Source organism: Manis javanica, chromosome 13, assembly GCF_040802235.1.
Source record: "Manis javanica isolate MJ-LG chromosome 13, MJ_LKY, whole genome shotgun sequence".
NCBI classification, from domain to species: Eukaryota; Metazoa; Chordata; class Mammalia; order Pholidota; family Manidae; genus Manis; species Manis javanica.
Window position 1 is genome coordinate 89827849 of NC_133168.1, and position 13881 is coordinate 89841729.

Sequence of the window (13881 nt, forward strand, 5' to 3'; positions counted from 1 at the left end):
CTGCTACTTCTAAAGCTTTTCTTCTTCCTTCCTAATTACAACCCTTTAGTAGAATTCGTGCTTCATACCGAAAATTACCAAGTATCATAATTCTTCCAAGTGGTAAGATACTTCAAGACAAATGCTGGGCATAGAAGCCACAAGGCATATATCTGCAAAGAAGTAAAAAGCTAACCTTTTCAAACAATATGGCTTCTCTCTCACTTACCAACTTTACATTTCCCTGTATGGCCCCAGAAGATGACTGGTTAGCCAGAGACGGGTAAGATTCCTCAAGGGAGGAACAACCTAAGACAGGCACAGTCACAGGGGGGCCATCAGGTGAGAAATTGGGGATCGACAGAGGTGAGGCTTAGAACCTCACCCCCCGTTTTGAGAGAAATCTTCTGCATCCGTGGATGTTTTGTTGTGCTTATCTAGCTTGGATTAATACTTAGTCTATAGGCACAGACCTGATCATCTACATTTGCCCTCTTACAGCACTCAATTATGCTTTCTACCTTTATCTTGCATCTACCTACCGCTTCAGCATTTTATTAAAATAATAATAATAATAAGGGAGAAATGTGGGAGTCACATATAAATCAAGTATAAAAATCAAACAAATAATCATATCTGACTTGATTGTTTATAGTTCATGATGCGTGATCAAAACCAAAAGTTTCTGTGATGACTGCCGTTGCACTGTTCACCATGTTAGAACTTATTCACTATGTAAGAACTTGTTCGTTATGCTTCAGAAAATTGGAGACTGTTGAGAATTAGGCTTGGGGTTGATTAATGATTGTGCATTGAGTCCCCTATACAGAATTTTATTGTTGTTAACAACCATTTGATCAATAAATATGAGAAATGCCCTCTCAAAAAAAAAAAAAAAAAAAACACAGTCCTTCTAGGCAGCCACAACAAATGATCTTTGCCAAAAAACAATACAGTATTTCACCAAATGTTGGATACACTACATTTTGTATTAGTTTTTGCTCTCAACTAGTTGGTTGAGTGCTCTCAGGGTCTAGAACAGAACAGTCTTTTCCTAGTTTTTTTAGTTGCAGATAACATATATTTTTAAACTTAAAATTTCATGTACAGTAGGTTACATGCATACCTATAAAAACCCACTTAGGTGGTGTGAGTTAAAGGATATTTTCTAGTGGCTAAAAGGCAACAAACATTAAATCAGAAAGTTGCATACCACCATGGAAGCGTGTGGACTGGAAGAAAACGCCAATTCCCTGGCCTGGCACGTGCACAGACTAGCACTGCGGCAGCCACGAGGCTCGGCCGGCCCAATCGGCAGCTGTGGGTGCCTGCTCGGGAATCCCCTCCAGAATACTCTTCCCCACAGAGGAAATGTCCCTTTGGATGCAGGGCCGCAGCACAGGCAAAGAGGCAATTCGCAGCTTTAATCACAGAAAACTCCCCAGGGCAGAAACGTCTGCGGTTACACACGCCTGGGTCTATCAGTTTCTGGGGCCTCGAACCACCAACAGTGCCATTTTTAGGACACAGGAGAAATTCGAGAGTTCATCCATCCCTAAAATTTCATAGTCCTGTTCAATGGTGTCCATGGGAAGCTTCACCATCAATGTTTTTTTCCTGTTTAATCGTTCCCCTTTAAAAATAGTCTGAAAGAAGAAGGTTTGTTTTTTCCATGAAATGTAAAATTGAAAAGCACATTCCATGTATATTAAGAAAAGCCCATTTTCTACGGATTGATGGGCTTGCTTGTTACTGCCACTAGTAAATCAGAAAACTCCTTCCCACGCCCTCATAGCAGAAGTGAAGAGGCCTTGGGAGCCCTGGAGGTGGGTAAGGGCCCGGCCACTGGATGCTGGGACACTGGCCCTGGGGGGTGCTTGACTCCCGTCAATAGCAGAGTAGGAGGCTGTTTCTTCACCCAAGAGACATGACATTCCTGCCAACTACTATCAAGTACAGCCAGAGACTGTGCTCCTGGCTGCTATTCAGAGCATGCAGCCACAATCAGCAGATGGTTACCGTCTGCCTGCTTCAGGGGCTGGGGACACAGCAGGCACAGCATGGAGTCCCCAAGAGAGAACACCAGCTTTGGAGCTGTGGTCCGACCCAGGCACCCCACCTCCCTGGGAGGCCTGAAACCACTCTTCTCCCCTCTCCTCAGTGTCGTTGTTCAGACATGAGCAAAGAAAAGATGATAACAACACCTCGCTGACAGGGAGTCAGTGGTGAACAGGCACAAAGTGGACAGCCAATCACACGCTTACCTCTGTGCAACACCTGCACTCCCAATGTTCCCCCAACCCTGTCCTGGGAGACCTGGACCACTGGAGTCGGGGAGGTGGGGAAGGGGAACAAGCCACCAAGAGGGCAACGGAGCGGGGAGCAGCTCGTCAGAAAGGCTGCACACATCTGAGTCTCCCCATCCTGCTCGGCACAGAAGGAAAGAAAAAAGGCAACAGGTCCCCCTCCTCCTGCCCCAATTTCTCGCCCCATGGAGGCAATTCATTCCACCTCTGCAGCCTGACACCTGACCTCACCGCGAGCTAATTATCTGTGTGCTTGTAATCCCAGGTCCAGATGAGCCATCTGAAGGGGCAGCACTTGGTTTTATTCATCGTGGCTCCACCCAGCGCGCAGTAGGTGCTCAGCAAGTGTAACCAGGTGGTGCCTCCAGGAGTTAGGCTGCCTCTCAACTGCGCCTAAATGTGGGATCTCACCCTCCAGGCCTGGAGCAAGGTGAAGGGTCTTGTCTGAGCAGACACGGCTGCCCACCCGGTGCCCAGGACTGCTTTCTCCCGCTTCCTTTCCTCCCCAAGTTAGAAGGCTCCAGTTTCTGTCCTGATCAACAGCCCCTGCTGCTTTTCTAGAAATAACCTCAGGCCAGGTTGCTCTTTATCACTTCATGCCAGTGTCACAGCAAACAGCTCTGAGCTGGCCCCCGCTCTGGGCATTCCCTATGTTAACTGGTCAGTCTGAACATGTCACTTCACTCTCCAAGAACCTGCTGTAACTCCTTACCACATCCCACAATTGTGGAGCTGGCCTACCACTCTGCCATTCGCTCAACAGGGGGCTATGAGCACCTGGGAACAAGGACAAGTTAAAGCAGACACAGCCCCTACCTTTGTGGAGTCTAGGTGGTGGCAGTGGGGAAATTGTCCATAACATAATCCTGCCAACAGAAAATCACAGACTGGCACATGGAAAAGTACAGCGTATCCATCCTCAACAGGCAATAACAGAGAAACCAGGCCTTCTGTCAGGGCAGGCTTCACCTGAGGAAGCAATGTGCCAGATGGTACCAAAAGGAGTGTGACTTAGCCAGGAGAGGAAGGGAGCAAAAAACATTCCAGAGAGAGGCAATAAACAGTGTGACATATATAAGAAATACATATATTTGGTCATTCATATGACCATATATACATATATATTTCCCAGGTATATTCGGTCTTCACCCACAGCTCACGAAAACACTGCCATCTTAAAGGTGAAATGGGTGTCTGGCCATGTTAATGAGATATTTTTGGACCCCACCCAAGGGCGGGGCTGGAAGCTGAGTCAGCCAATGGCCAATGATTTAGTTAATCGCAACCATGCAAAGAAGCCCTCACAAAACCCCTGGCGAAGAGCTTCTCCCTCTGCTCTGCTCAGTGGGATTCTGGTTCACAGTCGGAGAGAGCCTCCATGCTTGGGAACCAGAACGCCTCCACGTGCCAGAGAGCCAGGCCCTAAGCTCCACAGAACCACCTTGATCTGGCACCTTGCCCCAGGTCTCTCTTCATCTGGCTGTTAACTTGTATCCTTTACTAAACTGGTCAAGTTAAGAGTTTTCCTGAGTTCTGAGAGCCGATCTAGCAAATTAATCGAACTTAAGAGGGCAGTCGTGGGAACCTCTAGTCTGTAGCCTGTAGGTCAGAAGCACAGGTAACTGCCTGGGGCTTTCAACCAGCATCTGGAGTTGGGGTTGGAGGGCAGTCTTGTAGGACGGAGCCCTTCGCCTGGGAATCTGGTGCTGTCTCTGGGAAGATAGCAGCAGAATTGAGTTGAGGTCTCCAACACACTGCTGGTGTTCAAAAACTGCTTGGTGAAAGTACGTGTGGAAAGACCCCACACACACATATTTACACACATGGAATCAGGTCCGGGTACCCAAATGAAGTTATACTACTATTATTGCTGTGTATAATATTGTTACTGTTATACACATATGTAGTTTTGAAAAAATACACCATTGCATATGGTGTTGGATGAGTGGGAGTCATAATAGCATGTGCAAAGGTCCTGAGGCAAGAGGGAATCTTGCCTGTGCAAGGGACTGGAGGGAGGGCCAAGGGACCACAGGGTAGACCAAACCAGAGGGCAGATCTGGGAGGTCCAGAATACAGGCACAGTGCATGCTAATGGGGCAGAGGCCTGACCCAGCCTACAGTGACAGCCAGGCTTTCTGGTGCCACCTTTCCCTGCTTTCAACCAGAGTGTACAAAAGAAGAACTGACTATATCAGCTGGCCCAAAAAATAATCAGGAAATCAATTCTGCTATCAAGATGACAATGATCCCAGCCAGCGGGCAGAGCTAGGGAAATGGCAGTTTGTGGTCATCTGTAACCTCTACCCTCCAACAGCCTGTGGCATTAGCAGCTGTGACGAATACAGCAGGCAGAGCACCCCATACAGGAGATGAGCAGGTCTCTTTTCCTCCCCAATGGCTGCCAGCAGCCACTCTCTGGACAAGCAGACAATCTGTCAGTCCCTTTTGTCTCAGGACAACCCATAGGCCAGGCACAGACTCCTGTGCCCCATTACCAAACCACCTTCTTCCCTTCAGCCTAAGTCACCCTAATTAAAGGAGGAGCATGGGCCCTAAAGTCCCAACCCCAGCCTCACATGCGGCCCTGTGCACTGGAATTCCAGCCTCCTGGCTTCTGCTCACTCTGGATTGCCTCTGTCTGGAGGCCACTCCTCCCTCCCTTCCCAGCATCTCCATGGCCCTTGCCCTCCATGCAGCCATCTGCAACATACTCAGGAGGAAGCAAGACATCCGCCCGTCATCCAGCTCAGACCACCAGAGGCCTGAGCATCCACTGTGGCCTGAGCCAAGTGCACCCTCCTTGTGGGCTAGACATGGCCACTCTGTTTGCATCTCCTTGAAGCACCGGGCACCCATTGCAGCAGGAAAACCTGCTGATTCCCCGTGAAGACAAGGAGGCCTTTTCATTTCCTCCTCCACCTTCTAATGAGATGAGATTAAAAGAATAAAATTTAAATTTAAACAAGTCATCTTCTCTCCACCAGACTCCACAGTTAGGTATGTGGTTCGGTAGCATGACCATGGTCTGAAACAAATGAGATCTCATGTCATAATGCTGGGCAGCTTAAAACAAGACAGAACAACACAACACATTTCCAAGACAGGAAACAGCACAGTGCAGAGCCCCAGGCCTGGGTCTGCCGCCATGTGTCAGTGCGCACTTGCTAGGGTGACCTTTGCACATGACACAATGCCTTCTGACCTCAGTTTACCCCTTTATAAAAAGCAAAGATAAGACTTCTCAGGGTGACAGTGGGATACATTGAGCAATCCAAGATGCCTTTCCTGCCCGGTCCTTGGCACCTGCATGGTGAGGCCTTCCTGGACCTTGAGTATGGGGTTGTGACCCTCCTCTGCTTTACCGTTCCTGAAGCTGCATCGCATAGCCATGGGACACACCGTGTAGTTATTTGCTCATTCCCTTACATCTGTGCCCCCTCCTTAGGACCTCATCTCCACATAGCAGGGTTGCCTTCTGGATCACTGCTACATCCCACTGCCCAGAAAGTGTCTGGCAAAGAGAAGGTGCGGAACACTTATTTGCTGAAGAAATGGCATGGTACAAAAATGGAAGACACTCTGACAAAACATCTTGTCACCCCAAGGGATCCTGACACACCACTGTTGTGAGGTGGATATAAAATGCAGATATATTCCCAGTGTGCGGATGAGAGGGTGAAGGTGCAGAAAATACTGCAAGCTGAGTGCACTGAAAGAAGAGCTGGGGACCTTAACATTGAAGAGACACCCTGAAAGGACCTCAGATGGTAAAAGGGCTGGGAAAGAATTCTTCAAGAAAGAACACGGAGTGGTTTTCCATGTGGATGCTGGCTGACCCAGGTCAGGTCAAGGTGCGGAGAGCCTGGGAACAGCCACAGGAGTGGAGCCGACGAGATGAATCTACCCAGGGGTTGGCAGTTGTGTCTGTCTGTAACATGACACAGCCTGAGGCATCAGAGTAAGACAGTCAGCTCTCAGATGCCATCTGGTCAAACAGTCACTCCATTTCCCAGATCAGCTGATAGGGATGAAGAACCAGCAGGGGAAAGTTGCTTAACAGTTTGCAATTGGGGAGGAGGGGGTGAAACCTCCATGCTCTTAACTGGGGGCTACTTAGTCCAAAAAACCTGACCAATACAGGGTATAAGACAAAGAGGCAGCTAGGGAATTCTGGACCTTACAGGGTGGGGCCCAACTTGACTCTAAAACCTGGCTCTCTATCCACCCATTTATACTGCATCACCATTAGCATTCTAGTAAGATACACAGACCGCAATTATTTTAGAGAGAAAAAAAAAGGGATGAAAGGACAAACAAGTGTCCCAAGCACTTGGCATTCATTCCAGACACATTCACCGGGTGTTGCTCTGGGCAGGGTGCCCAGCAGGCTGCCTGGAAGAGTAGATAGATGAGGGCTCGCAGGCAGATGGATGTGGGGTCAACCCCAGCTCTGTAACCATCAGCAATGGGATGTGAGCAAGTTACTTAAGTCTCTGTGGGTCTGTTTCCTGTTTGCAAAATGGGAGCAAGAACCTCCTGGAACTGTGACACCCTTCAAACAGATGTATGTGTAGCACTGGTGTGCAGGAAGCACATGACAAAGCGGGAACTCCGGAGGCCGGGCAGGGAGGTGACAGTGGAATCCCGTGGGCACAGGGCAGACTCTCTCCATCAACAAGACTTTCCTCCAGTCACCATGTACTTCTGAGGTCCAGGGGCCACTCAGGGGACCCATGGAGGGTATGGAAAGGAGAACTCCCATTCAGGTGGGGCTGAGGAAAAACACCACCAGAGTGGCCTCTGGAGCAGCCGGACGCAGCAGGAGGTTCCTGCGTGAGGTTCCAGTGACAGAGCCATGAGGGTGGCAGGGGAGCGTGGGGAAGAACAAGGGGTTTGAGACGGTGCATAGCAGGAGAGCAACAGCAGGGTCAGGTGGAGCAGCCACAGCAGGTGTGGGAATGCTGGGCCTGGGACAGGTAAGTTGGACACACCAGGAGCCGGGGAAGGGGAGCCCCCAGAGGTTTCTGGAGCAGGGGGGTGGTTGTGTGGAATGAACTAGGAGGCAGAGGCTGAGACAGAAGTGGGACAGCCCCAGTCCCGTGAACTTGTGGGCGTGGTAAGCAGGTGGCCCATTCCAGAGCCCAGCAGGCTGGCATGGGCATGGGGGAAACACAGGCTGGACTCCAAAAGGGTCCTGGTGGGAGGGGGAAGACAGAGCACTCTGCACAGAAAGGCCAGACACAAGCAGACACAGAGGAGGGGTGTGGGTCAGGCAGGCTGAAATCTGGGAGCAGAGGAGACAAAGTGAAGGCCGATGGGCAGGCTATATTGACAAGAGCTGCAGGCTTGAGGAGAGGTCCAGCCCCAGTGACAGGCCACTGGGCTTAAGCATGGCAAGGCTGTGAGTGACCTACGAGAGCATATGGTACAGACTGGGTAAGGGGACACACGTGCCTTTCCAGGGTGTGAGAGGTGAAAGGCAGCTGTGCAGGGAGCAGGAGGCAGAAACCAATGAGACGCTGACAGAGGGAAACCATCACCCGTAAAGGACTAGGGACTTTTCCAATTGGCAAAAGTTGCACTCAGGGTCAGAGGAGATGGTCTAGGGAAGATGTCGTAGATATTGGAGAGTGGTGAGCAGAGCCGACCAGGAAGGGGATAAGTGCCGGCCGTGCTGGGGCAGAGGAAGAACCCCCTGCTCTCTCCCCTCAGCAAACCCACTGGTCAACTGCTTCACTTACCTCCACCTGGCCACACACGTCCCAAGTGTGCCCCGCACCTCACCCAACCAGACCACAATCTCCTGCACCAGGGGGCTCCCCCACTGCTCCCACGCAGAAACTGTCCCTGTAATTAGCTGTGACCCCGTGGGAGCCCCTCAGCTAGACTGGAAGCACCTGGAAGGGTGGTGCCCACACCGAGTCAACAGAAGCACGTGGGGCAGAGCTGCACCTAAGGACAGGTGTAGAGAGGGGCAGACACACCAGCTGAGGGAGGAAAGCCTGGCCGTGCGTTGTCCCCCAGATGTAAAAAGGAACAGGAAAAAGCACAGAAGGCACCTACCTGAACTTGTCAGAGGCTAGAGGAACCAGGCAGTGGGTCTCTTACAAATCATTCGATTCTGCTGCCCCCTCAGCCCCCAACACACATGTAGAGAAGAAAAGCCACCTGTGAATGCCACGGGGCTGTGCAAGTCACTGCTTCCTGGGCCATGGGTTTACATGATACCTTTCTGGTGTTGGTCATGGGGTCAAGAGGCCTATACCTGCTCCCAGTGGGTGATTGGTCTAACAGAGAGACAGACATCTGTGGACCCTGACTGGTGCTGAGGGGAGGGGTGAGGGGGCCCTACTTACGACAAGTGACCAGCAGGTGTCTCTAGGAAGAATGACGTCTGGACTGCCACCTGAGGGAAGGAGAGGAGCCCAGCACCAGAAGCACTAGGAGGCAAGAAACAGGGAAGAACACTTGCGGAAGGAACAGCTGGTAAGCCACCCTGAGGACACAGAGAGCTTGGACTAGGGGAGGAAGAGAAAAGCAGCAAGCAAGGCTGCAGTGGGCACCAAGGAGAAGGCGAGGCGGGAGAGGCTGGCAGGCACCCGGCCAGCAGGGCTTCCTGAGAAGGAATTGGGATTTTATTTCAAAAGGTTCTAAGTCATTGACTCACATGACCCAATTCACGGTTTCATACCTCACCTCAGCATGGGAAATCACTTCCCTTCTCTAAAGCTAGTCTTTCATCAGTAACATAAGAATCCCCTCTCCTTGTGTGGCTATAAGCACCAAGATGTTAGAAAGCACTGAATAAACTCTAAAGCACTCGATAAACATTAGCTATTGTCGTCCTCAAAGCCCAAATTAGAGCTACTGTCAAAATTTGGTAGAAGTTTTAAAAAGATTTCCCCCCAAAACAGGGAGTGCTTTCTCATTAAATGAGCCTAAGTGAGTTTCACACCCTCCCACACACCCAGTCCAAACAGACTGGGCATTAATAATAAGAAGAAAAAGAAGAATAGCAATTCGCTATTGATAATAATACCCAACATCTGCAGGGCACCCAGTTTACAAAGCATTTTCGTTTCTGTTACAAGAACTTGTTAATTGATACCCACTGATCTTTAATGCTTTTAGTGACAGTGTTAAAATTGGCTAGTTCTTGCAAAATTTAGCAAGGAAGCACCAGTCTCTCTCCTTGGAACAGCTGACCAGTCATGTCAACTGGCCTATCATCCCCTTTGGGGTCTTGCATTCTTACTGCTGTGGTCTCTATTCCCACATGTCCACACCCACCAGAGAATTAAATGATGATAATAATTATAGCATCATTGCACACTTCAATGTGCTAGACACTGTTCTAAACACTTCACATGCTTAATATTCACATTATGCCAGTATTTCCTTCTATTGCTATTTTCCATGGAGGGGTCAAGAGCTTCAACCAGGGACACTAAGAGGAATGAGTGCTGGACCCAAGACCTGAACACAAGACGACATGACCCCGTGTCCTCAATCTTAATGCCCACGCTGCGCTGCATAGTTCTGGCAGAGTGCTTATGATACGGTGCTTGGTACAACAATGGTGTTCAGCAAAGAAATGCAGCTGTTATTAGCAGGACACAGGTAGTTTCTAGCTCCCGCGACAGTGTCACCTCCAGGACACCAGCGACCTTGTCTGTCTGGGCGACCCCTGCGATCCCGGCGCCTGGCCCAACGCACATTGGACGGACGGAGAAATGAATGAACGTCCCTCCCAGAAAGCAGGGCTGCCTGCGCATGACTCTTTTCTGCACGTCCGTGTCGCTCCACTGAGGCCACCCCTTAGGAAGAGCACCATGCGGGTCTGAGGACGCAGAAAGGCGCCCGGAGACGTGCGATACCCGCTTCCCGGTGCAGGGTGACGGACGAAGCTCCCAAGGGACAGAGAGGGGGGAGTCCGGGCCGCGCTGTGGCCCTGTTCTCCACCCTGGCGGGGCACCGTCAGCCCGGCGCCGGGACCCGACGGGAACAAAGACTCGGGGGCCCCGCACCGGCAGAGGCGCTCCCGCCCCTGTCCCACCCCCGGCGGGGAGGCCGGCGCCGCCGCGCGCCGCCCGGCCTGGGAGCTGCGACGGAGACCCGGCCCGGCACCCGGGCGGGGTAGGCAGACCCGCGCCAAGGCCCCGCCCGGCCGCCGGCCGCAGAGGGTCGCCGGGCGCGGGAGGCCTCGGGCTGGGCCGGCCTGTCACCTTCAGGACGGCCCGCCCCCCGCGAGAGCCTCTCAGCGCCGGCCGCCGCTGCCCAGCTGGGCCTCCCCGCGTCCCCTCGGCCTCCCCGCGGCGCGCACCTCGCGCCCCGCGCTCCGGCGCCGCGCCCCCACCCGCCGTGGTCGTACCTGCTGGGAAAGCGGGAGCAGCGGGGCCGCCATTTTCCCGCGGACTCGGACTCCCAGCGCCCGGGCGGGGGCGGGTCCGCGCGTGCGCACTGCTCGCGTGGGTGGGGCGATGCGCGCGCAGCCGAGCCCGGGAGGAGGTGGAGCTGTGACAGAGCCGCGCACGCGTAGTCGAACCCGAAGGGTGGGATAGTGGGCGAGGCTGAGCGCTCCGACCCAGGCCCGGGGAAGGCGGGGCCTGGGAGGTGCGCAGGCTCCAGGGGTCCCTAGGAACTGTCTGCGGAGCTTTATAACTGCCAGGACTCCTGACCCGCAGTCTATCATCCTTCCAGGCCTTTGCCGGTACCGGGACCTCTGCTAAGGATGCCGTCCCCTCTCGGTGCGCCTGACAAACACATTATGAAGAGTCTGGCGCCCATCCCGCAGAGGGTCCGGCACCCTCGCCCTGCCCAACGAGGCACCCTGTTCCTACAGTCCCACGACGCCTGGGATTATTTCCCACCTTCCACTTTCCAGACATGTGACCTTGCTAAGCCACCTAAGTAGCCTCTCTGCGCCGCAGTCCCATCTCCTGAAAGGAGGGAATGGTAATGTGTTTCATCTCTGTGCTTAACGATGTGCCTGGCACAGAGCCGGCACTTGATGTTTGCTGGAGGGGCATTTATTTAGTCCGGTTGCCTTCCACTGGCTATGGCCCCCATTCATCTGGGCTGGTTTCCACTAACAGGGTGAGGAAGGAAGGGCCTGCTGGGCAGCTAACCCCAGCAGGCACAAGGTTTCTTGAAGGAGGTCGACCTCCCTTTACCTGGTCTCCCGATATGGTGGCAGAGCGAGCCTGGCCAGGTGCCTTTTCTCAGGCAGGCAGGCCAGGTCATGTGAACTCAGGAGTGCGGCACCTGCACACGTCTCAGTTCTGGAATTTCAGGGGCTGCTGCTCAGTGTCTTCAACACCCCATACCATTGCTTTGTGATGCATTCAACAACCACTAGCCCCTCAAATGCTCATTGAGCACGCCTGGCCTCAGTACAGGTGCTTCAATGCTGGACCAGGTTGACACGCTCTACCTCCAGCCACAACCTAGAGCAGGGGTCTCACCCTGAAGCCACGTTGGACCAAGAAGGCTTGTTAAAGGTTGACAGAGTTTGATTCTGATTTACAGATCTGGGTGAGGACTGAGATTTTTGCATTTCTAACAAATCCCTGTAAGATGCTGAAGCTGCTGGTCCTGAGACCCCATTTTGAGAACCATTGATCTAGAGGAAGAAAACACACATCAAATAATTACTCAAGGAAATAGATCACTATAGATGGTGACAGGTATTATGGAGTACTCCAAAGCTGTGTCACAGCATGACACTTGAATGTTGAGTGTGCATGCGGTAACGGGGTGGGTTTGAGGATGATGAGCCATGGTAAGGCAGAACTTGGAGCTCAGAGAGCAAGACAATCTCAAGACAAGGCCAGGTCACACATGGTCTTATGGGACACCTCAGTTGGAAGATCAATGAAAAAGACCATGTGTGATCCGGCCTTAAGACTGTCTTGCCCTCTGAGCACCACGTTCTTGGTCTCTCCATGCTCCTTCACCCCTCAGCTCCCTGTGCAGAGAGAAATGGGAAGCCACCAAAAGGCTTTGGACATGATCAGATTTGTGTTTTAGAATGGTGACTCTGGATGCAGCAGACAAAGGGGGCTGAGGACAGGTGGATGGCAGCGACTGGTCCAGGTGGAGGTGATGGGGCTTCTTGCTGCCTTGAGTGCTTAATCAGTCCACATTCGATGAAGAGAAGTCCTTCTAGGTATTTCAAATGGAGGACATTTGACACAGCAGATTGAGGACAAAAGTATGGGAAAAGCAAGCGGTTTTTAACAAGCGGAAGGTTACCTAGATTAGTAACTGCAGGAAGCTGCTAGCCCCTCTAGAGCTAAAGGGAAAAGGGAAAAAGGTGTTACCCAAAACCCACAATCAACTGGGCCCTGAGCCTGAACCCAGATGCCTTCTCTCACTGGCCACCACTATTTCTGCCATCGTTGTTAAAGTCATTGCGATTGCTGTCACCGCTGCCCAAGGAGCCAGTAGAAGCCCCCAAAAGTGGCTTGTCCTCTCTGCCTGCCTTCCGACTTCTAACAGAACATGCTGGCAGGCCAGTGGGCAAGGTTTGTTGGGGAAATGTCATATGCGGACTTCCAGCCTAGGTGTCAGGGTCTAGAGGGGCCATGGCAGTGGAGAGTCTCTTGCACCATCTTTACTGGAAACCGAAGCTTGGTGGTGTGAGCCCCACCCAGTCGGCAGCACAGCCTGAGTAGCCTGGGGTCCCTCCAAGTGCTGAGGCTGCCACACTGGGCTATGATCAACCATCCTGGGGCCTGTCTCACCAGAGTCCGGAGTCGTGCTGTCCAGGATGGCAGCCACTCACCACATGTGGCTTTATAAGTATAAATTTAATTATAGTTAAATAAAATTAAGAGTTTGTTCCTCCACAGAATGTGCACCACCAAGAGCGACCCTAACCTAAACTATGAACTCTGGGTGATAATGATGTGTCAAGGTAGGTTGGTCCGTTGTGACAGATGTCCCATTAAGAGCAGGAGGCCATCAGTGGGAGAGGTTGTATGGGTGTTGGGGCAGGGGGTATGGGAACTCTCTCTACTTTCCACTCAGTTTTACAAGCCTAAAACTGCTCTAAAAAACAGCATTTAGTAATTAAAAAATAAATTCATTCTTCAGTCCAACCAGCCACATTTCAAGGACCCACATGCAGCCAGTGGCTACTGTATTGGCTCATGCAGATTCTGGGAAACACCTCCATCTTCACAGAAAGTTCTCCAAGACAGTGCTGCTCCAGAAGGTCTGAGCCAGTCTGACCCACGTCTGTACAGTTATTCTGGCACCTTCTCTCTAGGCCTGGTGCTGCCTGTTCCCTCAGTAACCTCTCACCCCCTTCAGAGGCTAAAGAGGTAGCCGGGGTCTGAATCTCATCCCTGCATTGCAAGGGAGTGAGTGAGTTTTTAACTGCTGAGAGTGATAATCAATCCCTGATAGAGAGTCAAGTCCACATTTGAAGGTCTTCCAACTTCAGTCAAAACTAGGACAAAACTTGCTAGAACTTCCCTTCCTGAGCAGACTTTTCACACTGATCATGAACCAATATGCCATATATAACTTCCAATTTATTCGACTTATTTGTAACATCACTGTCGTGCCAATGGGCTTCAGCCCTGGG

At 51.8% G+C, this 13881-nt stretch overlaps 1 protein-coding gene across 10 annotated transcripts in view; it reads right to left on the reverse strand.

Moving 5' to 3' along the window:
* EPS15L1 (epidermal growth factor receptor pathway substrate 15 like 1) overlaps window positions 1-10995 on the reverse strand; it is an 88276-nt gene extending 77281 nt beyond the window's left edge. For 9 of the 10 annotated variants that reach the window (XR_005058851.2, XR_005058850.2, XR_012124461.1 and 6 more), the window contains exons 1-2: window positions 10660-10995; window positions 8645-8728 (exon numbers count right to left, since the gene is read on the reverse strand). Coding sequence is in view for 7 of the 10 variants with exons in the window: in XM_037009511.2 (XP_036865406.2) it covers window positions 8645-8728; window positions 10660-10980 (405 nt within the window). In the remaining 3 variants the exon portion in view is untranslated. The remainder of the gene's footprint in view (window positions 1-8644; window positions 8729-10659) is intronic. The other variant, XM_037009508.2, reaches the window with a different exon arrangement.
* Window positions 10996-13881: the final 2886 nt, after the last annotated feature.